Source organism: Physeter macrocephalus, chromosome 11 (assembly GCF_002837175.3).
Source record: "Physeter macrocephalus isolate SW-GA chromosome 11, ASM283717v5, whole genome shotgun sequence".
Taxonomy (NCBI): domain Eukaryota; kingdom Metazoa; phylum Chordata; class Mammalia; order Artiodactyla; family Physeteridae; genus Physeter; species Physeter macrocephalus.
In genome coordinates this window covers 154,571,871-154,596,942 of record NC_041224.1, presented here as the reverse complement: position 1 = coordinate 154,596,942, position 25,072 = coordinate 154,571,871, and the positions used below count along the sequence as shown (strand labels likewise).

Below are 25,072 nucleotides of genomic sequence, written 5' to 3'. Positions count from 1 at the left end.
TCGAACTCGTGTCCCCTGCATTGGCAGGCAGATTCTCAACCACTGCGCCACCAGGGAAGCCCCTTGTCTATTTTTTAAAAAATATTTATTTTGTCTGTGCTGGTGCTGGGTCTTAGTTGAGGCATGCAGGATCTTCATTGCTGTGTGCGGGATCCTTATTGCGGCGTGCGGGATCTTTAGTTGCGGCATGCCTGTGAGATCTAGTTCCCCGACCAGGGATCGAACCCAGACCCCCAGCATAGGGAGCGTGGAGTCTTAGCCACTGGACCACCAGGGAAGTCCACCTAACAGTTTGTCTATTGCTTTGCTATGTTTTCTGTGTAAATGATCACATCATCTGAAAATAATGACAATTTAATCTCTTCTTTCATTCCTTTTACCTCATTTCTTTTTTTTTCTTTATTGCTTTAGCCAGGATCTTAAAATCGTTGATGTAGTGGGTTTCCTTGTCTTGTTTGTCACCAAAAAAGAGGACGTGGCTAAAGTTTCTTTATTAATTTAGCTATAGGTTTTTGGTAAATAACCTTTCATAGCATTTATCAACTTAAATTCCTTTTTATCCCCTGGTCTGTTTCCCTCCTACCATCTTCAGCATTCGTAAACTGTTCTTTCTGCATGGCCTGCGCCCTGCCCGCCAACAGCTGTAGATAAGCTTGGTAACTGCTCTCTAAGGCTCCGTTGTCCTTTTAGGACTCTCTCTGCTTCTTCTGCTTCTCTTCTTCAGGCCCAGGTTAGATCTGCAATTTTTCCAGCGGTTCCTGCAGATACAGAAGGTTTTGTTTCCCTCTTGGTCATCACAGAATGCCTTGATGTTCCTGACCCTTTTGTGTGTGGCCCTACTGGGTGAGTGAATGAGCCCAGGCCGGTGGGGGGAGGGCAGCCCTGGTTTGAGGTCCTTTTCCTTCTGTGGGGTGTTGACGAGGCAAGGACTAAAGAGGAAGCCTCCCTCTGTCTTTTCTCACCCCTCATCACTGATTCCTGACTCCTCTCCTTCCCCCCAGAACAACTGGTGATCTACCGGGTTGGCTTGATTCCCAGTCAGTACTTTGGGGTCCTAGGAAACAAAGATTTAAGTGGGTTTAAGACCCTGACGTTCCTGGCTGTTGTGCTCATCGTCCTCAACTCCATGGTAAGGTCTTCTCCCTGTGTCTCTCTTCCTCTCCAGCCTAGTGTGATGCCTCTCCAGTGCCCAGTGGGACTTAGCCACCAGGAAGCAGGAACCAAGCTGTGGGTGTGTGTTCCCTCCCTCTTCTGGGAACATGGGGTCAAAACTCTAGGCAGGGCATTGATCTTGCTGTTGGCCCACATGGGACCAATTCCCAGAGTGTTTCAAGCTCCTAGGGCTTGGCCACAGGATTCTGGTTTAATCCAGCATTTGGTGGAAATGATCCTTGTCCCTTCCATTCCCAGAACTCTTGCTTCAGGGAGCTCAGAGCACTTGAAAACTGGGCTCAGCAGCCAGAGCTGCTGCTGTCCTCTCGGGGGGCTGAGGCTGTGCCTGAGCCTGGCACTTGTCACATCTCCCAGCCTTTGCACCTGCTGCTTTCTTGCAAAATGGCCTCCTTCCCCCACCCCTTGTTCACTTGCTTAACACCTGCTCACTTTTCACGATTCCTCTGCTGTCACCTCCTTCAAGTCCTCCTCAACTTTTCCTTCATGTTTCCTCCACCAAACTCTGCCCCTTCGACTCCTGATCCTTTGAGTTCAGCTCTGCTCTAACAATCCTTACACCCTTGTGATTGTCTGTGTCCTCACTAGACTGTGAGGACACATTGTTACTTCCCTCGTGCTTAGCATACAGGGGCTCCATAAACGAATGATGAGAGGGCTCTTTTAGGACTCAAGCCTAATGCTCTCTGTCAGGCTGCACTACCTGTTTTCTCGGGGAAGCCACTTCTCATCACACTTTGGCACTTTAGATGGGTCTTTGGTCAGTAAGCACCTATGTATTCAGACCCTGTTCCAAGTTTTGGGGGACAGAAAAGTAAGAACATAAGTGGAATAGAAGATATTGTTCCCAATCTCCAGAAGCTCATGTGCTCTGGAGATGTAAGACAATACACTGTAGAGGATGCTAGAAGGCCTTGCCTTTGGTAAGCCCTTCAATATTTGGTGCAGTCCGTAAACACATAAGTGAATGAGGAAGGGTTGAATCCCATGACTTGACGCTCTAACAGGCTCAAGCGCTGAGTGGACGGCCGAATGGGCTGGGACCGGCCAGCAGAGGCTTTCCGCCAGCCTGAGCTTGGAGCTGAGACTTGGTAGAAAGAGACTTGCATCTCTCCCTTCCCCTTGTCTCCCCCGCTGCACAGCTGAAGAGCTTTGACCAGTTCACCTGCAACCTGCTGTATGTGAGCTGGAGGAAGGACCTCACCGAGCACCTCCACCGCCTCTACTTCCGGGGCCGCGTGTACTACACCCTCAACGTGCTGCGGGATGACATCGATAACCCGTAGGCGCCCCCTCTCAGTCCTTGCTACCCTCTGCGTGGTTCGTCCACCTGGGCTGACACAGCCCTGGAGACCCCCTGTGGCCGACCCCATGAGGTCATCCGCAGTTATCTGCAAATGTTGCTGCCCAGAGCCGAGGGGGAAGGGTGCCCTGCAGAGGACCCCGGAGAGGCTGCAGGGCTGAGGACAGGGAGCCAAAAGGAAGAGGCCAAGAGCAGCTCCCTTTTGTCCACTTCATATCCTGGGCTTCCAAATAAGGCACCTTCTGAAGACAGTGTCCTTGCTAGAAAAAGCTAGAAAAGCAGCGCTCCAGTTTTCAGCAGTAAAAAAACTACTGCTGTCTAGGACTCAGTCTGGGATTCCAGTCACCATTCTATCACCTCTCTTAGGCCCACTAAGCCCCCAGGTTCCCTTACAGGTGAGGCAACTGAAGCCCAGAGAATGCAGGTGACTTGCCAAAGCTCACGTCTCACTGGGAATAGGAGTCGTTGTGGCCTTGGTGGTGGGATGGGACATATGGGGTCTCTCTTCACCCTCATTCCCTCCCCGCTCCGCACCGTCCCAAGCGCTTTGTTGCCCGAGGTAACCTCTCCTCAGCTCAGGTGGAGCTTTGCAGCAAAGACTCTTGGGAGGCTGCTGCTGCTTCTTAACCTTCTCTTCTAGGCCTCTTCTGTATGGCTCAACCTGTACAAAACTTCCACAGCCAGATAGCTACCATGGGGGCAGGCTCAGGCTCGTGAGAGGTTGGGAGGAGTGAGGTAAATGAGGTAGCTTTCCTGATCATCCGGAAACTCGGATCCTCTACCCTCTGGTTTTTCTTTGGCTTTGCTCAGAGCTGGCTCAGGACCCTTGTGTGCTGGACCTTTCATTTGTCATTTTTTCTGAGGGGTAGACTGAGGCACCATAGGAAGCAACTCTTCAGAACCCTGTTCGAAAGTCCTAAGGGTCTCGTTGCCTCTAGGAAACCAGCCCTTGTCTGGGTCCACCTTCCCACGGGGTCATTGCTGACAGCACTGAAAGGCAAGGTCAGAATAAGAGGTAACCTGGAACTACCTTAGCTCTCTCAACCCTCAAGCCCAGCTCCCTGGGCCTAGTCACTCTGTGTCATTGGCTCCAGGGACCAGCGCATCAGCCAGGACGTGGAGCGGTTCTGCCGGCAGCTCAGCAGCATGGCCAGCAAGCTGATCATCTCCCCCTTCACCCTCGTCTACTACACCTATCAGTGCTTCCAGAGGTGAAGGCTCTCTTCCTGCCGGAGCCCTTCCTCCTCCCCTGCCTGGTGATTCCCCAGAGTCCCTCACTCACACATTGGGCGGGAGTCAGCTCTCCCTGGTCAGGGTCCACGAGAGGCTGGTCTTCCCTCCCTCCCACCTGCACCACAGGAAGTCTTCCTGTCTTGCATGCTCGGGCCCCTGCCCTCCCTGTGGCCCTGTGGTGTGTCAGTGTCAAGGTACCAGATGCCCCCGCACAGGAGCAGAAGCCACCGAGGGCTCTGAGATGGGACAGGGGCTGCCCCAAAGGGGTTAGGAGTCTGAGCAGAGGCCTGTGGGGATATGTCGCTCCCCACACCCTCCCTCTCTGCCTTTCAGCACCGGCTGGCTCGGGCCTGTGAGCATCTTTGGGTATTTCCTTCTGGGAACCGTGGTGAACAAAATGTTGATGGGTCCCATTGTGGCAAAGCTGGTGCAGCAGGAGAAGCTGGAGGGGGATTTCAGGTGTGTCTCCCTTGCTTGAGGTTTCTGGGCCAGGCATAATGGTTAAGGAATGGGATCTGGAGAAAGGCTGCCTAAGTGTAAATCCCAGTTAGGCCAGTCACTGGCCATATGGTTTTGGGCGGGGTCTTTAACCTCTCTAAACTTCAGTTTTCCCACCTCTAAAATGGGGATGGTACTGACAGGATTGTAAGGAGGATTAATGAGATCACATATGAGAAGCACTGAGAACGGTGACTGGTTGGCCATCATCATCATCATCATCCCTTGGCCTTCTCACATGCTTCTGTTCCAACCACCCTTATTCTGGTCAGCCGATGGGTCCAGCCCCTACTCTGTGCTTCTTGGCCTCCTCCTTCAGACCCGGCCCTGGGAAGAAGAGGAGCTGTGGCAGGCCTGCACCTGTCCTCTTTGGAGAGGCAAGTGGCTGCCGTGTCTGCAGGTCTCCTGCCATCCCTCCCAGGCCTGGAATTTCCCACCCTGTGACAGTCCAGGGAAGGGTCGGGCTGAGGCAGCCAGTCTTGGAGTGGAGCCAGGCTCCTCTTTGCCTGGAGGTCTTCTTGATCCAGGACTCTGAAAGGAGACGGGCCAGTCCTGCCCACTGTCAGCACACATTTGCCTTTGGTCTTCCCAGGTTCAAGCACATGCAGATCCGGGTGAATGCTGAGCCTGCTGCTTTTTTCAGGTGAGCCTAGTGGGGATAGTTCCCCTTCTGCCTTGTCAGAGCTGATAGTGGAGATGGTGGAGAAGGAAACAACCCTCCCACCATCACCAAGGCCAGGGGCCAGGCGTCCTCACACTTTGCTGTGACCCTCTCCCCTTGTCTCTCACTGTCCTCGTCTGCCTCATCCTTAGGTCCATGGATTTGCTTCTGAAACTGGTTCTTCCTTTTCGTGGCCTAGCATGGGGCCTAAATTTGTTCTAAGAGTGAAATGAGTGAATGCTTCATCATCTTACTGATGACTGTAAGGCATTGCCTCTGCCTCTGCTTTTCTGTCTGTAAAATGGCTTTCTGCCAGTGCCTGACGTCCAAGGCTGATCCTTTGTCTCTGTAACGTGGGAGGGAATGGAGCCTCTCAGGTCAGAAGACCTGCTCCCCACAGACACTGTCCCAGTGGAGCAAAGTGGTCTCCTGACAGCAGCATTGTGAAATCCCATTCCTTCCCCCGGGGCCAGGGTAGCTCCCTGCGCTCTGCCTCCTATGAGGACTCTGGATTCAGTATTCGGATTGACAGTAAGGGCCCAGAGGTTTGTGTTTAAGGAGTAGGAGTTACTCCTTGGATCACCTGGATCTAATAGCCCTGGGACTTTGCTCTTCTGTCCGTCTCTGCTGCAGTTTGTAGCTGCCACCACTTGGGGGCACCAAGGATACCAGGGATCTATGGGTGGGGCTGGTCGTGGGGGCCAGGTAGGGCTGGGTCTGCGCTAGGGTTTTTTTGGATTCTGCCGTCACTGCTCATGAAGCTTTGGGCCCTGGGGAAAGCAGATTGATTCTTGGAGCTCCGAGTGTGTTTTCCTGCAACCTGTCTTCTTCATGCAAAATGTGAAACGTTTCCTCTGTCCTCCCCCAACCTTTCTGCCTGGAGAATTTCTGCCCATCCTTGAAGCTCCGAGTCACCTCCTCCTGGGCGCCTTTCCAGACTCCCTTAGGGGTCACGCCTATTTGCTTCCATAGCCCTGAAGACACACGGCTTACATAACACTTTCCATGTTCCAGGTGAAGAATGCAGCGCGTCTGCCTGCCCGCCCCTGAACTGGGAGCTCCTCGAGGACAGGGGCCCTTTTGGCCAAAACTGTTTCGCTGGCTAACTAGCACCAAGCCTGCCACCTAGTGACTGCTGCGTGTATATTTGTTTAGTAATAGCAGCTCTTTTTTATTGGGAGCCCCTCATGTGCTTGGCGCTTTAAATTCAGAAATTCTCACTCTAGCCTATTACGTAGGTATTATAAGCTCCATTTTATAGATGAGCAAACTGAGACTCAGAGGCTTAATAACCTGTCAGTGTTACCCGGCTAGTAACTGGCCAGAGCCAGGATTTGAATCCGGTCTGCCCAGTCTAGAGTTCATGGTCTTTCCGCAGACAATACATGTTGAATGAATGAAGCAATGACTGGCTGCTAGTGGCCGAAAAGGGTCTGAGGGGAAGATCACTTGGGTGGGCCTGGTCCCTAAAGGTTGTTGTGAGGAGGGGGGCTCAGGCTCTCCAGGCCCCGTGGACATCCAGGCCTTTCTCATCAGAGCTGGGCATGTGGAGCACGTGAGGACAGACCGCAGGCTGCAGAGACTCCTTCAGACCCAGAGGGAGCTGATGTCCAAGGAGCTCTGGCTGTACAGTAGGTGCATGGAGCCCCGGGAGGCAGGAACCACCGTGGGGGGGTGGGGTGGTCTGCTTCCCTCCCCACGACTCCCTCCTCCCTCTCTGCGCTGATCAGTTTGCCTTTGCCATGAGTGACCTCAGGAGAGTGAGGATCCCCAGAATAGCTTGACCCTGCTTGGCTTCCCGTTCCCCTTGGAGCGCAGGATTGCTTCCCAGGTCTCTCACCCTAGGTCTTTCCGTCTTCCGCAGTCGGCGTCAACATGTTTGACTATCTGGGCAGCATCCTGAGTTACGTCGTGATCTCAATCCCCATTTTCAGCGGCATCTACGGAGACCTGAGCCCCACAGAGCTCAGCACCCTGGTCAGCAAGGTGAGAATCCCTTCTGGGGACCCCCTCATGCCATCCCCCCTGCCCTTTGGCCCAGCACCCAGGTCTTGGAGTCCAGGCCCGCGCTCACTGCCCTCTGTCCTGTCCAGAACGCCTTTGTGTGCATGTACCTCATCAGCTGCTTCACCCAGCTCATCGATCTGTCCACCACGCTCTCCGATGTGGCAGGCTACACACACAGGTGAGGCTGCGTCCAGCCCCTCTAGGCACACCCACAGGTGAGGCTGCGTCTGGCCCCTCTAAGTCCTGAGCAAAGCGTGTACCTCAGGGAGAAGTAGCAGAGTGAAAAAAGGAGCAGAAAAGCTCACCATATACTAGTGGGCATGAGAGAGAAAAAGGAGTAACGCCTTCAGACCCTCCTGGGCGTTAGAGACCCTCCTCAGGTTTTCACTTCTCACCCAGAATCGGGGAACTTCAGGAGACCCTGCTGGACATGACCCTGAAGTCACAGGATGGGGAAATCCTGGACGAGAGCGAGTGGGACTTGGCCAGGTGAGCACTGGGCTGGTGATGCCGCTCGGTGGTGGACAATGCAGGCGCTGGAAGCACCCTGGAGCCCAGCCCGTTCCCAGCCGGGCAGCAGAGTTAGGCGGAGCAAATGAGGAAAGCTCTGTCTTATGCCAGGCACGTTGTAAATGTTCATCATCAATGTTGCTGTTCTGGCATCTGTGTTTATTTACACCATCCCCCAGCTGATGGAAACAAAGTACAATCTGCCTGGGCCTGAGTTAACAAAACAAAAATCTGAATCGTATCCCTCCTCTTCCTTTATTCCTCCTCCTCTCACTGAGCCCTGCCGCCAGTCCCCTTCCTTGGGGCATGTCTGTTCTTTGTCCCCACTCAGGCCCGGAGGCGTCTTTATTCCTGTGTCTTTGCAGGAAACATCCGTGATGTTTCTGACCTTTCTGTGCATCAAGGATTTGTTCATGTCCTCACATTTCTTGAGCAAACTACTTAACTTCTGTGTCTCAGTTTCTTCGTCTCTATAAAGAAGACGCTAATGGAACCTTCGTCTTAGGGTTGTTTTGGGGATTAGGTATCATAGTTCATAGAAAGTGCTTGGACGGAGGCCACAGAGTAAGCTTTCAGAAATGGAAACAGGCTGAATTTCAGGGTCTACACTCAACTGTCTTCTTAGGAGCTAATGCCTTAACTGTTGCCTCTTCAGAATTAAAGCTTCATGCAACTCTGAGCCCAGAGGTGGCGGGGGGCGGGGGGCTGGCGGTGCAGGGACTGTAGGGAACTGGAGATGCTCTTCTGTGGGGGAGATGGGCATCCGTGGAGAGCCAGAAACTCCAAAACTGTTAGTATTTCCGCTCCCATTCTTACCATCAGTCACACGGTGATGCCATGAAAATGCATGTAATGCCACCAACATTAGAATTGGACAGATGCAGCTCTGTGCCCCTGAGCAGGTTACTCAGCCACCTGACTCAGTTTCCTCATCTGCCCAGTGGGGATAATAGCTGTGGTTCATGGCTGATAAGACTGATTAAGATCAGTCATGGGCAGGACTTTGCCCAGCCTGCCGCAGAGCAGGTGCCCAATCCATCCCTATCAGTTTGCTAGGGCTGCCATGACAGAGTACCATAAACTGGGTAGCTTAAAGAACAGAAGTTCATTTTCTCATAGTTCTACAGGTTAGAAGTCCAAGATCAAGGTGTCAGCAGGGTTGATTTCTCCTGAGGCCTTGCTCCTTGGCTTGCAGATGGCCGCTTTCTCACAGTGTCCTTACATGGCCTTTTCTCTATGCTTGTGCACCCCTGGTGTCTCTCCCTCTTCTTAAAAGGACACCAGTCATACTGGATTGGGGCCCTACCCTAAAGGCCTCATTTTAATGTAATCACCTCTTTAAAGACCCTGTCTCCAAATGCAGTTACCTTCTGAGGTACTAGGCGTTGGGACTTCAGCATATGATTTTTGAGGCCACAGTTCAGCCCATGGCAACCCTCCAGTCCAGAGGTGATGCCCCCAAGGAGAAAGAACTACCCCCCTGCCCCCAGCAATACTGACACCGCTTATCTTCCCAACATGTCTTCCCTTCTTGCACCCTAGGGCCCCGGGATGGCCAGCAACAGAGAGAACAGATACAGCTTTTCTCCTTGAGCGTGTCTGCATCTCCGCCCCCTCGTCTAACAAACCCTTAATCAAGAATCTGAGCCTGAAGATCTCTGAGGGGCAGAGCTTGCTTATCACAGGCAACACGGGCACCGGCAAGACCTCCTTGCTCCGGGTTCTGGGTGGCCTCTGGGAGAGCACATGGGGTGAGAGCCAGCCTTCCCTGCTCTGAGCCAGCCTTGGCCTGTGGGGGGTATGTGTGTAAGAATCAAGCCTCTTGTTGGGAAAGCAGAGTGAGGGGCAATTATCTTTCTGGGAGGTCTTAAAATGGTGCTTCATGTAGGCTCAGTGCAGATGCTGACGGACTTTGGACCCCACGGGGTGCTGTTCCTGCCACAAAAGCCATTCTTCACTGACGGGACCCTTCGGGAGCAGGTTAGCCGGAGCCCACTCCTCCCACCCCTTCCCCCCAACCTGGACCCTGGTGGTGTGACAGGTCTCAGCCCTGGAGAGCTATGGGACAGCAGGTGGGGTATAAAATGAACCAAGCCCAGGAACTCCCTGGCTCTAAGGACTTTCTGTTCACTTCTATGGATTAGGCCATGTACTCAGAGCAACTTCTGGGGGCAGGTTAACCTGTGGAGGCCATAAGCCAAATATCACATGTGTTTGTTGAACACCAGCTTGGATTCTGGGGGCGCTGCCCTGCTGTCTGCCAGCCCCACCTCTCCCACCGGACCCTCAGCCAGGACGCTCCTTGCTCTCGGGTGGAGGGGAGCCTGGCCTCTGGCAGTTCCTGGGGCTGTTTCTGAGGGAGGGTAGCTGTGTGAAGCCCCACCTCTCCTTGGCCCTTGCCCTAGGCCCATGTGGTTTTTCTTTTATCAGGTGATATATCCCTTGAAGGAGATCTACCCCGACTCAGGTGAGCTGAGCCTCTTGAGGACACAACCTCCCATCCCACCATCTCTTCTCTGCCTGACTGTGGCCTCACCTGTACCTTTTGGGAGAGGCCCCAGCCAGGCTGCTGGTTTCAGGTGGGGTCCCCTCCACCTCCTCCTTTGACTGTTTACTATTCGAGGGTCTGTACCCTGACCTCATCTTGTTCTGTCTCCCCCTCCGGAGGAGAGACACCACTGGAGGAAAGGAAAGGATTACTTCCTTCATTGGGTCCTTCGCATGTTTATTAAGTGCTGTAACCTGTTGCTTCAGAGCCTTGGCCCACATTCTGGGGCCCCCGGCCATGATGTGCCCCATCTGTTCTGGCTACCCAGAGGAGCTGACTTCTCGAAGGCTTCTGTGTTTTGCAGGTTCTGCTGATGATGAGAGGATCATGAGGTTCCTGGAGTTGGCAGGCCTGGTGAGTGAGGGCAGGGACCCTGAGGTCCAAGCCCACCTGGTGGCACTGACCACAGGTGCTGGCCCAGCGGAGCTGGCCCTACTGTCCCTGCCCCAGGACTGGAAGTCTGAGCCTGGGGCAGGGCGTTGGGTCTATAAATCAGCCGTGGGGGCTGTTGGCCAGGCACGGGCAACAAGCAGCGTCCACTCTCTAGCAAATTTTAAAACAATAATAAGACTACATCAGCCTGCTTTTTCTGGTCACCATGTTCCAGCAAGTCTAAACAGTGTGGCTGATGGACTGCTTCTCTCTGCCTGGGGCAGACTGCTCCCCAGCCCCATCTTGGTATGCGACCATGGCTGGCTCTGTCTCGGGTGTGTGTGGTGGGACTGAGGAGGTCCTCAGGATGGCAGGAAGCAGGGATGGGCCCTTTCATGGACATCGTTCCCTCTGTGTGTGTTACAGTCCGGCTTGGTGGCAAGGACAGAGGGTCTGGACCAGCAGGTCGATTGGAACTGGTAAGAAGGAGATTGGGGTGCTCCAGAGCCAGCTCCCCCAAAGACAGTGGGTCCCAGAGGCCTGGGCAAGGGATGAAGTGACTTCTGACCCCAAATTCTAGGGGTTTGCTGGGCTGCTGGGGACCTGCTTCATGTCCGCGGTACAGAATTTTGGCCTCACCTTGTGTAGGCAGCGGGGCTGTGGTGGAAAGGGGGGTGACATCCATCCGTCCTGGGGCAGCCTGTCTGCGCTGAGAGCCTCTTCCTGCCCAGACCATTCTGTGCAAAAGCCAAACTATAGCCTCCTTCCTCCAGTGGGCCTCTCTCGTTCCCCTCTCTCAGGTATGATGTTCTGTCCCCAGGAGAGATGCAGAGGCTCTCCTTTGCCCGGCTCTTCTACCTGCAGCCGAAGTACGCAGGTGAGGTTCGCCCTGTAGGTACACATGCTAGCCAGATAACATTTGCGCTCATAGGTATAGCAGCGTGTGTTCGTGTGCACCTGGAGAGGCATTGGTATGGGTAGGAGAGCACACCTGTGCCTGGCCAGGCATCTCTGTCCCTGCAGTAGAGGATGGCAGGGCTCTGCCCATGAGGCAGCAGTGCTTGGCATCCTCAGGTATATGTTAAACTGCCAGTTCTTAACCTTTGTGCCAGTGCAGCAGCTGGAGCCAGCCTTGAGAGGGCTTCTGATGTTATGGTCGTCAGGCTCTGCCATCAGTGAGTGGGCATCACTCTGCTGTGCCTGACAGAGGTGTGAACTTTTCTAAGGACTGACATCCTTGGGGGAACTAAGATTCCATGGGTTGAGTGGTCCTAGGCAGTGGCTGGTGGGTTAGGAATAGGGTAGGGAGCTGAGGGATTTTGTCCTGCAGCTGGCAGGAGGCTTTCTACATGGAGCCTAGCTCTCCGCCCCTCTGGTCCATGCTCTCGCTAAGGCGGGGCCCCTGTAAGCCAGAGCAGCTATCAGCCTCCCACCAGGTCCCAGCGAAGGGGGGTGTGGGTTGGAGGAGCGGCAGAGGTGGGTCTGGGGCAGGACTTCATCTCTTCCTACTGGGTTCTGTCCTCAGTGCTTGATGAAGCCACCAGTGCCCTGACCGAGGAGGTGGAGAGCGAGCTCTACCGCATCGGCCAGCAGCTGGGCATGACGTTCGTCAGCGTGGGCCATCGGCGCAGCCTTGAGAAGGTACCCGTGCCCGCAGGATGGCCTGAGGAGGAGAAAGAATGCCAAGGCTGAGCCTGGCCGGGGCCAGAGGCCCCTCAGAATGGAGAGTGGGGATGGCAGAGAGGGCAGGGGATCTGTTACAGCCAGGGCAGCCTGATCTCCGCGTGGTGGTGGTCTCTTGTAGTTTCACTCCTTGGTTCTGAAACTCTGTGGAGAAGGAAGGTGGGAGCTGACCAGAATCAAAGTGGAATGAAGCCAAGGCTGGCCACCGGCAGGAGAGCCAAGCCCAGGAGGTCGAGTCGCCAGGAGAGAGCAGGAGGGCTGACGGGGTAAGGAAGGAGCTCCAGGTTTGCTCACAGGTCCTGTGTGGCCCTCCACAGGACCCTCCTGCTGCCCCAGCCAGAGCTTCGTGCACTTGAAGTGCTGGTTACTTAACGTGTAACCTCAGATCGTGTTTTCTAAAGAAAACCTGAAAGTGTGGGATCTATAAGAAATGAAGGGTCAAAATGGAGAGTGTATTGGACTTGGAGTCAAGAGATCCAGAAATCTTTTAGAATACATCAATTTTGCAGCAGTAGATTTTTAACTTTAATCAACTATTTAAATTTTATAACTTTTTTTAAAAGAAAAGATAAACATGTTTTTAAACTTGCAGCTTTCCCCTTTTTTCTTTCTTCTTCATCACAAGATTTTTTTTTTTTTTTTTTTTTGACCACACCATGCGGGATGCAGGATCCATGCAGAATGTGAGATCTTAGTTCCCCAACCAGGGATCAAACCCGTGCCCCCTGCAGTGAAAGCATGGAGTCTTAACCACTGGACTGCCAAGGAAGTCCCTAAGATAATCTTTTTAACTGACTCTCCAGGCTTGTCTTTGAGAGCCTGAGGGGTGGGAGCAGCACTCTCCACTGTGCTGGAACCTTCTGCCCGTTGGTTCTTCACTTCACTGGCATCTCCCACTTACCCATTGCCAGTTGTCCCTCAGCCACTAACCTCGAGGGCCCTTCTGCTTTTCTTAACCCAGATGAAAATAAATCCTGTAATATTTTTAAGTTAATTCATTTCTTAAATACATTTTTAAAAATATAAATTTATTTTTGGCTGCATTGGGTCTTCGTTGCTGTGCGCGAGCTTTCTCTAGTTGTGGTGAGCGGGGGCTACTCTTCGTTGCGGTGCGTGGGCTTCTCATTGCGGTGGCTTCTCTTGTTGCGGAGCACGGGCTCTAGGTACGCGGGCTTCAGTAGTTGTGGCTCACGGGCTTAGTGCTCCGTTGCGTGTGGGATCTTCCCGGACCAGGGCTCGAGCCCATGTCCCCTGCATTGGCAGGCAGATTCTTAACCACTGCACCACCAGAGAAGCCCCCTAAATGCATTTTTAAAGGAAAGTTTACACTTGATATAAATAGAAAGTAACTGTAAAAATTAATACAAATAGTGTTATGGAATGGCAGCTCTGTACTGCACCTGCAAAGACTCTACACCTGAGGCTTGCTCTCTGTACAAAGGGAGGTTAGGTATGTTACAGAGGAGTTAGATATACTAGCACCCAACTGAGAATCTTCTTAATAGATTTGGGGAAATGGAATGGGAACTGCAAAGGAAGTGATTTTCTCTCTCTCAAAGATGAGGTTATTTAATGCCTGTTGATACCACTGAAAATGATCCCAGATGCGGGGTGGAGCTCCAGACTTGGGGAGATGTCGCCCTGGGTAACATGACTAACCCCCTCCCTCCATGGCGTGGCTGGCACGGAGGCCTCAAGCCTATTCTCAGCTCTGCCCCGTACGGGTGCTAAAGCAGTGTGTCCAGGTGCCAAGCCAAGAGAACTCTGGGGTGGGCACCTGACCAGGTCTGATGGTGTGTCCAGTCTCCGGTGAAGCCTACTTAGGGACCTACAGGATGTCAGCATCGGGAAGGCCCGTGGCAGCCCTTCTCATGGGGCTGAAAGGGACCGTCAAGGTGGGCATCTGCTTCAGGAGCCTTCCCATACTTGAATCTCCCAACCATATCCTGCCAAGTGCTCTTCTGGCCTCTGTTCAGACACCTCTAGCATTGGGGGCCATCCATCCTCAGACCCCTCTGAGGAAAGCTCTTCCTTAGGCCAAGGGGAAACGTATTCCCCTCAGGATCTCCCTGACTCCCACCCCTTGGGCATGTTTTAAATTGTGGGGTTTGGGTGTGGAAAGACTTCCTCTCTGGTTTAATTTCTGTACCTTCATCGATATAGCTGAAGCTCCCCTCAGCCTTTTTGGTGATAGCATTGCCTCGCTGACTTGCTTCATCCTCACAAGCTCCTTCAACTCCTAAGCCTTCTTCACAAGTGCTGCTCCTAGCAGATTATTATAGAGGCCAAGTTTGTTCCCAACTCAGTCTTTGCACTTGCTATTTCCTCCACCTCAAACATGTTCCCAGTGCTGTTTCTGTTCTTAATACTCAAATACTCAGCCTCCTCCCTTGCAGAAACTCTGCCAAGAGAAGGCCATTCTTAGAGGCAGACTGTACCCTTATCCATCATTCATCTCAGAGATGGTGGCCACTTGAGATTTTTAGATGAATCGATACAAACCTGCATGAGGAGAAGTCAGGTTATGTGTCCTCAGTGTATGACAAGGACCAAAATGTTTATTTTAAATGTTTTAAAATAAGCCAGGCAAATAATTTCCCAAACTTAAGTCTCCTTCTGCCACCCAGGAATCTACACAGACCCACGTGGATGATACATAGAAATGTTATCCTTATATCCCTCTCATCACTCTTCTGAGGAGTCCTGGAGCCATGGGACAGGGCGGAAAAGCAACCTTTTGTTATCTCCATCAAGTTTCTGCTTACCTACCGTATCAACTTGTGTACCACCCCAGTCATTTTGGGGTGGAGAATAACAAACTAGTCTCTGTTCTGCCACAGCCCACAGGGAGCTGTGCTCTATGTTCTGCACCCAGGACAGTCTCCCAGGAAGCCAGAGAAGAACAATGCCAGCTGCCTTCTGTAAAGACTGCCTTTCCAGAAACATTGTCTTGTTGGTGCTATTTCCTTCTGACATCCTATCTAGGTGTCAGAATGATCAGTAGCCCTGGGCTAAACCCTGGGCCAGGAAGGAACCTATGGAGGCAAAGGGAGTTGTCAGGAGAACTGGTGCCTGGAGAACAAGCCAGCTGAAAGGGAGCCCTGGACTGGGGAGCTGCAGAGACTGTCCTACCGGGAAGTAGGGTAAAGTGTGGACAGGCATCAGGCAGGGGACATGTGCTGGGGAACACTGTCCTCAAGCCTCTGGCAGGGTGAGGCTGGACAACTGGCCGGTGGATTTGCCCATCTGTAAGTAGTTAAGGGTTCTGAGGGTCAGATGCCTCTGGGGAAGGTTTCCCTGGGAAAGTCCAAAGACAGGGCAGAGACTTTTACCTAACATGCCATCAGACACTGACCCCAGGCCCAGAACTGCCAGCCCACAAGGGAGTGAAGGGGGAAATAAAGGCAAGTCTCAGTCTTGAACTGGCAGAGAGATTTGTGCAGAGCTTGCATGCTTAAGGGAAGCCCAGTTCCTGCCACATTCTCTTAAGAACCCTGCGAGGAAGATGCTTCCTTTTCTCTCCTTTTTACCCCAGTTGAAGAGTCTGAGCTCCAGGACCTGAAATGACTTGCTTAGGAATCTCAAGTTCAAAACAAAACTCAGCCTCTGACCCACCCTCACCTGCTGCATTCATCTTGCCCATCTCAGGGAATGACACTTTCACTGTCCACCCTGAGCTCAGGCTAGAGACCTGAGACCCTCCGGACCTCCTTCCCCATATCCAATCCATCACTACATCCCATGGGTTCTGTTTCCAAAATATATCTGAAGTCCACCTCTGCCCTCCCCCGAGGCCACCACCAAGTCCACTCGGACAACTGTGGCAGCCTCGTCCCTGGCCTCCCTGCTGCTTCTCCCAACCCCCCACATCTTCCACAAAGCAGCCTGAGGGACCTTAAAAATGCAAATTAGCTGTGCCCTACATTAAAGTCCAAAATACTGGGCCTGCAAGGCTGCACTCCCATCCCTCTCCTCAAGCCCATTGACCTGTGTCATCAGAGATGGGCCAAGCTGGTCCTACTGAGAGCCTTGTTCCCATGCATTCCTGGAAGCGCACAAACTACCAAGACTGACTCAAGGAGAAACAAAATCTGAATAGATCTATAACAAGTGATTGAATCAGTAATGAAAAACCTCCCAGCCAATAATCCTCCCTCCCTCCCCAATAATCTGAGGGCCAGGTGGCTTCACTAGTGAGTTCTACCAAACATTTAAAGAATGTTTCATATCAGTCCTTCTCAAAATATTCCAGAAAATAGAAGCAGAGGGAACACTTCCTAACTCATTCTATTAGGTCATCATCGCCCTGCACTAAAGCCATATAAAGACATTACAAGAAAACTGAAGACAAAAACCCTTTATGAATATAGATGTAAAGATTCTCAACAAAATACTAGTGGACAGAATCCAGCAGTATATTGAAAACATTATACATCATGATCAAGTGAGATTTAGCCCAGGAATGCAAGGGTAGTTCATATGAAAATCAACATAAAACACCACATTAGTAGAATGAAGGGGAGAAGCCACATGATCACGTCTATTGGTGCAAAAAAAGTATTTGATAAAATCCAACCCCCTTTTATGATACAAGCACTCAATAAACAGACTAGAAGGAAAGGGAATTTTCTAAACATGATAAAAGACATATAAAAAACCCTACATCATACTCAGTTGGTAAAAGACTGAAAGCTTTCCCACTAAGATCAGGAACAAGACAAGGATGACTGCTTTTACAAATTTTATTCAACATTTTATTGGAGGTTCTGGCCAGAGCAGTTAGTCAAGGAAAAGAAAAGGCATCAAAATTGGAAAGGAAGAAATAAAACTATTTGCAGAAGACATGATCATATAGCTAGAAAAACCTAAAGAAAAAAGACAACACAAAGTATAACAAAGTCAACAAAGGTTCAGGATACATGCAAAAGTCAATTGTATTTCTATATACTGGCAATAGACAAAGCAAAAAGGAATTAAAACAATTCTATCAATATTTACAATAACATCAGAAAGAATAAAATTCACCCAGGAGGTGCAAGATTTATACTCTGAAAATACAAAACATTGCTGAAAGAAATTAAAGACCTAAATAAATTGAAAGACATCCCATGTTCATGGATTGGAAAACTTTATTTTAGATATTTTGCAGACTTCTTTATGTATTTTTTTAAAAATATTTATTTATTTGGCTGTGTCAGTGTGCAGGTTTCTCTCTAGTTGTGGCGTGCGAATTTCTTTTTCTTCTTTTCTCTCCAGTTGTGGTGCTCGGGCTCCAGAGCGCATGGGCTGTGTAGTTTACAGCACACAGGCTCTCTCATTGAGGTGCGTGAGCTCAGTAGTTGTGGCGTGCGGGCTTAGTTGCCCCATGGCACGTGGGGTCTTAGTCTTAGTTCCCCAGACCACAGATCGAACCTGCGTCCCCTGCATTGGAAAGCAGATTCTTTACCACTGGACCACCAGGGAAGTCCCTGGAAGACTTATTGTTGATAAAATGGCAATATTTCCTAACGAAATACTGGTTCACAGATTAAATATAACCCCTATCAAAATTCCAATGGCTTTTTTTTTTTTTTGCAGAAATTGAAAAGCTGATCCTAAAATTTGTATGGAATTACAAGGGATCACAAATAGGCAAAACAGTCTTGAAAAAGAAGAACAAAGGTGAAGGACTCAGACTTCCAGATTTCAAAATTTACTTCAAAGTCAGTAATCAAAGCAGTGTGGTAGTACTAGCATAAAAATAGACTAACATAAAGTTCTGTGGAATAGAATTGAGATTCCAGAAATAAACCCATATATCTAAGTCAAATTATTTTTGTCAAGGGTGCCAGGACCATTCAGTGGGGATAGTGGCTTCAACAAATAGTGCTGGAAAATTTGATATCCATATGCAAAAGAATGCAAGTGGACCCTTACCTCACATACCAGATACAAAAATTAACTAAAAATGGATCAAAGAAGTAAATTTTAGAGCTAAACTAAACCACTCTTAGAAGAAAACATAGGGCAGATCTTCTTGAATTTGGCAATGGTTTCTTAAATATGATGCCAAAAGCACAGTCACAAGAAAAATGGATACATAGGACTTCATCAAATTAAAACTTTTGTGCATCAAAGGACACTAGCAGGAGAGAGCAAAATAGTGAAGCAGGCAGTTCCAAACACCCATCCCTCAAAAGGAACATTGAAAAACAAGCAGAAACTGTCAGAACCAACTTTGTCTGAACTGGACAAGTCATAGATTTATAGCGAAGACTGCATCAAGACAACTTCAATATGGTAGGTAGGAAAGCTGTGTGGTGTTTTTACTTGCCTTGCCTCATCTCTTCACCAGCTTGGTGGTAGTCTTGAAGAAAGCAGCCCATGTTCTCAGTATGGGACCCCAGTCCCTGGTTCCAGAGAAAGCAGAGCAGACCTTATTCACAAATTATTGTTTGTTCTAACCTATCAGGGGCTAGAAAGACTGACAGATGCTCTTCTCTGTCTTGCCTGACTTGGAACTCATTCAGGGCAGAAAAATAGTAGGCATCGCTCAAAAACTTTGTAAGGTGGGGGACTTCGCTGGCAGTCCAGTTGTTAAGATTCCGTGCTTCCGCTGCAAGGGGCGTGGGTTCTGTCCCTGGTCAGGGAACTAAGATCCCACATGCTGTGTGGCATGGCCAAAAAAACCCCAAACACCAAAAAACAAAAACAAAAAACAAACAACCTTTGTAAGGTGAACAAAAACCTGCAGCCACCTTAAGCAAAGATTATGCTTAAGACATACAGTAGACCACCTAAAGCCTGCGAAGAAATACTGGGGAGTCTATTTGGGAAATTGGCGTATTCTAAAGTGACCCTGTGTACTACGGAATTTAGAAAGCCACATGCATGGCTAGGACAGGATGCATGTTTGGAAAAGACCTGAGAAGACCCTAAGCTTTCACCTCTGGCAGGTCAGTGGGCTTGGTTCAAGCAGGAAATAAAGGCTAAGGCAGAGTTTTAAACTGCCTGGCTAAGTGCTAAAGGAGTGGCCGGGAAAGAGCCAGTCTGTAAAGACTGGAAGAGATGGGGTGTTTGTTTCTTTTTAGCTCCTGGTATTCCAGGAAATCTCTGTGAAAATACTAGTTGAACAGAGACTTCAAATGAACACACATGACAAGGATGACAGTCTTTACAAAATTAGTTTGGGAAAGTTATCAAACAAACAGATGACTGCAGTTTTCAATAATCAAAAATAGTAAACCCTGGGGAAGGGAGAAAAACTGATTTCCAGAGTTACCATATTATAATATTTAAATGTTCAGTTTTCAACAACAACAACAAAAATCATACAAAGAAACAGGATTGTGGTCCATTCAAAAGGGAAAAAATGGACAGAAACCATCCCTGAGGATGCCCAAACGTTGGACTTTCTAGACAAAGGCTTTAAATCAACCGTCTTAATATGCTCAATTAGCTAATGGAAACCTTGGAGCTGGTTCTAGCTTTGGCTCTGGTGTTAGAGCTGGCAGCTAACCCTGGCTCTACATCTGTAATTGGCACTGGTGCTGGAGCTGGAGCTACAGCTGGATGTGGCCCCGCAACTGGTGTGAGAGCTGGTCCAGGAATTGGCTGTACCTCTGAACTAGCTCTGGCCCTATAGCTGGCCCTAGCTCTGGCTTTGGTATTAGAGCTGGGGCTGAAGCTGGCACTGGCTCTGGACATGCCAATGGCTCTATCATTGGCTCTGTCTCTGGACCTTGTGCCAGAGCTAGTGCTGGTACTGGCTCTAGCTCTGGAGCTGGCTCTAGTCCTAGAGCTGGTTCTGGATCTGGCTCTGATGCAGGAGATACTTTAGCTCTGGAGCTGACACTCAATATGGCTCTCAGTTGGGGGCAGGTGCTAGAGTTGATAATGCATCTAGCTCTTGCTCTGGAGCTGGCACTGGCTCTAGCTCTAGAGCTGGTGTTGGAGTAGGTGCCGCAGCTGTTTTTAGCTCTGGAGCTAGAACTAGAACTGGTGCTAGGGCCGACGCTTGTCCTGGAGCTGGTGCAGGCTCTAGCTTTGGAGCTGACATTGGAGCTGACTCTAGCTCTAGAGCTGGTATTGGAGCTTGTTCTAGTTCTAGAGTTGGCTCTGGCTATACGTTTACAGCTGGTGCTGGTGCCAGAGCCATCTTTAGCTGTGCATCTGGTGTTACAGCTGGCACTGGAGCTGGCTCTGGACAAGTTGGGCACAGCACTCCAGGTCCGAGTTGGCCGGGTTAAGATGATACACAAAGGCCCCAGCTGCTTCATGCAGGGCAAGTCTGGAGGCTGACAGGAATCCTCTGAGTACTGTCCATCCAGGTGCCTAAGATGGAGGGGATGGCACTCAGGTAGGAGGGCAGGTAGCAGAGTCAGAGCCCTAGCCTTTCCTTCCACACTGCCTCCTACGGCACCTCTGCAGGGAGCTGGGTTCCTACACCTGGCGCTGCCCTTCCAAACACCTGCCCCATCCCATCCCCAACCCTGCTCTGGCCATCCTGGCAATAGCAAGCCTTGTCACCAAGCAGGGAGCTAGCAAAGAGCCTCGGTCATAGGGTGTTCTCAATAAATGATTGACCAACTCTCCCCTTCTTCAGGAAAGCCTGACATACTTCTCTGTCTGTCTTCCCTGGCCCCCGCCCACTGGAATGTTAACTCCACGAGGGCAGGGAGGGGTTGTGTCTGCTCTGTTCATTACACAGAGCTGGCACATAGTAGGGGCTCCATAGATATTCAATGGATGAGAAAACATGTGGAGTCTGTCCTCTTGCCCCAGTCTTCCTGTAACCAGATAGGGTAGGGGGGGGTCCCTGGAGAAAGAACCAGGCATGGCTTTCTTGACATAAGAGAAGCCATTTTTGGCCTAAACCATCTTGTGATCTAAGCCTGACCACTATGCCTGCCCTTGAGCAGGTCTCAGTAATTAATAATCTTAAGGAAACAAAAGAATGCAGAAACATTTAATAACCTACAATGGAAAAGAATCTGAAAAGGGGGCTTCCCTGGTGGCGCAGTGGTTGAGAGTCCGCCTGCCGATGCAGGGGACACAGGTTCGTGCCCCAGTCCAGGAAGATCCCACATGCCGCGGAGCGGCTGGACCAGTGAGCCATGGCCGCTGAGCCTGCTCTGAAACGGGAGAGGCCACGACAGTGAGAGGCCCTCCAAAAAAAAAGAAGAATCTGTAAAGGAAGATATAGATAGATAGATAGATGATAGAGATAGAGATGGATAGATGTGAAACTGAATCATTTTGCTGTACACCTGAAACTAACACAACATTGTAAATCAACTATACTTGAATTTAAAAAAATTTTTTTAACGCAGAAACAAATGACTGTTAATCAGGCAAGAAAAGTAACAATAGCAAAGATAACATATCAGTTGTAGACTCCCAGTTCTGTTTCAGTAGTAAAGATTAGCCTGAAATGCTCAACCACCAGATCAACTGGAACCTAAGGAATGATGTTGACCTTTTCTGACCCTCCTGACTTCAACTAAAGCTCAGACTCTGTCAACCACCCAAGCCTTTTCATGAATATGCATGTACCCTTAGCTTGAAATTTCCCCAGTTTTGCTGTTTTAGTAGACACTGCTTTGGGAAAGATTCCCTGGTGTTCTTACTTGCTGCAAGTAATAAACCCTTCCTTCTCCTGTGCTTTGGCTTGGTTGTGTGTTTTGATTTGACACCTACCGAGAGGCGAACCCAGTTTTCGAGTAACACTCCTAGGGCACTCATGGCACCTCATCTTGTAGCTTGTGTGCTGAGGTGCTGCCTTACTCTCTGTACACCGCGTGTGGTCACATCTTCCCAATGACACTGGGTACCTGAAGGGCAGGGGAGCAGCCTGCCCTAGTCCCATGTGCCGCTGAGCACGCACAACTAAGCTTCAAGGCCAACTCATAAGCAGGTTGCCCACCACACCTCCTGTTCTGGCACCCCCACCCCACCCTCGCAGGTGAAGGGGGCGGGGGTACAAGCAGATCTGGGATGGGGCTGTGGTGAGTCTATGTCTGATATTTCCTTATGATTAGATTCAGGTTATACAACCTAATCATGAGGAAATACCAGAAAACTCAAATTAAGGACATTCTATGAAGAAACTATCCTGAAATCTTCAAAAATGTCAAGGTCAAGGAAGGCCAGGAAAGACTGAGGGCTGTTCCCAATTGAAGACACTACAGAGATTTAGCAACTAAATCCAATGTGTGGTTCTGGGGACTTCCCTGGTGGTCCAGTCGTTAAGAATCTGCCTTCCAATGCTAGGGACAGTTCGATCCCTGGTTGGGGAACTAAGATCCCACATGCCACAGGGCAACTAAGCCCTCGTGCCACAACTACTGAGCCTGTGCGCTCTGGAGTCCACGCACTGCAATGAAAAGATCCCGCGTGCCGCAACTAAGACCCAATGCAGCCAAATAAAAAAAATAAATAAATGTGTGGTTCTGGATTGGATCCACCACTTATAAAGGACATTATTGGAGTGATCACGTGGACAAAGAATGCTGTCTGCCATTTCAGTAAACAACAAATATTACCCGCCATCAAGCTATTCACCACTGCAGCTGCCCCCAACAGTGCACCCTGAGAGAATTCAGGATGGAGCAAAACAGGATACTGGCCCTCGATAGTTAAGATGCATATCAAAGGAATAATTTCAGTAAGCCCAGGCTTGGGCTTCCCTGGTGGCACAGTGGTTGAGAGTCCGCCTGCCGATGCAGGGGACACGGGTTTGTGCCCCGGTCCGGGAAGATCCCACATGCCGCGGAGCAGCTGGGCCCGTGAGCCATGGCCGCTGAGCCTGCGCGTCCGGAGCCTGTGCTCCGCAACGGGAGAGGCCACAACAGTGAGAGGCCCGCGTACTACACAAAAAAATAAATTAATTTAAAAAAATAAGCCCAGGCTCTTGCATCTTCCCATACATAGAAAGTCACTAAAATCATTAACCTGAGATGTCTGTTTTTTGTGATTAGAAGTAATCTTGACGTTTGACTACATTTTTTTTTCTTTTTTCTTTTAAGCAAAACACCTTTATATCCTGGCTCTTCCCTTACTTCTTTTTTTAAAATTTATTTTGTTTATTTATTTTTGTCTGTGTTGGGTCCTCGTTGCTGTGCGCAGGTTTTCTCCAGTTGCATCGAGTGGGGGCTGCTCTTAGTTGCAGTGTGTGGGCTTCTCACTGCGGTGGCTTCTCTTGTTGCAGAGCATGGGCCCTAGGCGTACAGGCTTCAGCAGTTGTGGCACGTGCACTCCGTAGTTGTGGCTTGCGGGCTCTAGAGCTCAGGCTCAGTAGTTGTGGCGCAGGGGCCCGCGTACCGCAAAAAAAAAAAAAAAAAAAAGAGCAGGCCCCGCTCGCCGCAACTAGAGAAAGCCCGCACGCAGCAACAAAGACCTAACACAGGCGAAAATAAAAAATAAATAAATAAATCTTTTTTTAAAAAAAAAAAGACTAACAATTTTTTTAAAAAAAGAGAACAAAGTTTTCTTGAAATGTTGAGCTACTTTTGATAATAGATTGTGAGTTTCTTTGCCTTCTAAATTATCTGTATTTTCCTTAAAAATCTTTTATTGTCACGTTGGTTGAATGAACAAGTATTGTTTCACAGTGACCAAGGATCCTATTTGACTGTTTTAAAACCTTTTGAGGGACTTCCCTGGTGGTCCAGTGTTTAAGACTCTGAACGCACTTCCACTGCAGCGGGCATGGGTTCGATCCCTGGTCGGGGAACTAAGCTCCCGCATGCCGCATGGTGTGGCCAAATAAATAAATAAATAAAAACTTTTGATATCTTTGACAAACTTCCCCAAGTCAAATTCTAAATAAAGTTATTTTGCTCTCCAGCCACCTTTGGGATGCTTCAAAAGACCCTCAAAACATCCTGAAGAGAGATATTAAACTAATTAGGTTTATTTGGTAAGTTAAATTACATGGAAAACATTGTCAAATACGTGGCCCTAACCTTTTTAGGGTATATTGTATGAGTAAATGTCATTAATACAGATATTCCAAAATGTGTATGGAATTCCTAAAAATCTAATATGTCCTGGTAGGTATAATGTTATCAGTCATAATTCTAGTTATTACGTAAAAATGTTGTATGTCACAGAAATATCCAAGTTACTTGTTAATTGCTTTGTAACCATGCCATTTTAAGTCATTGTCATTTATAGACAATCATTGCTTTACTCTGATGCTTTTATAAAATGAAGATCTTTAAGAAGATTCATAAAAAGGACTTTTTGACAAATATAAGTTTCTGATGACTTTTAGGTCATACCACTGAACTGCGTAAGAAATTACAAAACTCTGACAGAAAACTTTATACCTTCATCCAGATCAACAAGAACATGGGGCTGAATTAACTGATAAATATGATTTATAATTTTATGACTTTTTTTCTGAAACATACTGGCTTTTTTTTTTTTTTTGCGGTACACAGGCCTCTCACTGTTGTGGCATCTCCCGTTGCGGAGCACAGGCTCCGGACGCGCAGGCTCAGCGGCCGTGGCTCACGGGCCCAAGCCGCTCCACGGCATGTGGGATCTTCCCGGACCGGGGCACGAACCCATGTCCCCTGCATCGGCAGGTGGACTCTCAACCACTGCGCCACCAGGGAAGCCCCATACTGGCTTTTAATCTTCGTCTTCCAGAAAACCTTTCCTCTTACACTAACTATGTGTAACTATGACCTACAACAAGTCATACACTAACTATGACCTACAACAAGTTGATAAAGTATACCTTTGTAAACAAAGATGAAACATTTATCTTTTTCTTTCTACCTGATCCCTCCAGGATTTGGCTTCTCCAGCTGGTTCCCATGTGGACTTGATAGGTTATTGAGACCAGATTACAATTAGCTATGCTAATTATAGTTTAAATGTGTTCTCTCTCGTTATTTTCAAATTATTTATACTTTGTGCCTCTCTCTGCTGTACTATGACTTGATTAATGTTACTAGCTGAATTACTTGTATCCTTATATCCTATTTAATTTTATTTATTTATTTATTTATTTGGCCACACCCCGCTGCTTGCGGGATCTTAGTGCCCCGACGAGGAATCGAACCTGTGCCCCCTGCAGTGGAAGCATGGAGTCCTA

The 25,072-nt window shown here is 49.4% G+C and overlaps 1 protein-coding gene across 15 annotated transcripts in view; it reads left to right on the top strand.

Annotated features, from left to right (window-relative positions):
* The window catches only part of ABCD4 (ATP binding cassette subfamily D member 4), a 29,641-nt gene that overhangs the window by 2,286 nt on the left and 2,283 nt on the right, over window positions 1-25,072 (top strand). For 2 of the 15 annotated variants that reach the window (XR_003682065.2, XR_003682062.2), the window contains exons 2-19: window positions 725-843; window positions 1,002-1,231; window positions 2,313-2,452; window positions 3,568-3,684; window positions 4,040-4,165; window positions 4,797-4,847; window positions 6,402-6,496; window positions 6,730-6,851; window positions 6,959-7,050; window positions 7,272-7,361; window positions 8,925-9,133; window positions 9,271-9,362; window positions 9,813-9,849; window positions 10,235-10,284; window positions 10,729-10,781; window positions 11,103-11,179; window positions 11,828-11,943; window positions 12,107-12,251. Coding sequence is in view for 10 of the 15 variants with exons in the window: in XM_028496176.2 (XP_028351977.1) it covers window positions 725-843; window positions 1,002-1,231; window positions 2,313-2,452; window positions 3,568-3,684; window positions 4,040-4,165; window positions 4,797-4,847; window positions 6,402-6,496; window positions 6,730-6,851; window positions 6,959-7,050; window positions 7,272-7,361; window positions 8,925-9,133; window positions 9,271-9,362; window positions 9,813-9,849; window positions 10,235-10,284; window positions 10,729-10,781; window positions 11,103-11,179; window positions 11,828-11,943; window positions 12,107-12,175 (1,885 nt within the window). In the remaining 5 variants the exon portion in view is untranslated. The other 13 variants (XR_003682064.2, XR_003682066.2, XR_003682067.2 and 10 more) reach the window with 13 other exon arrangements.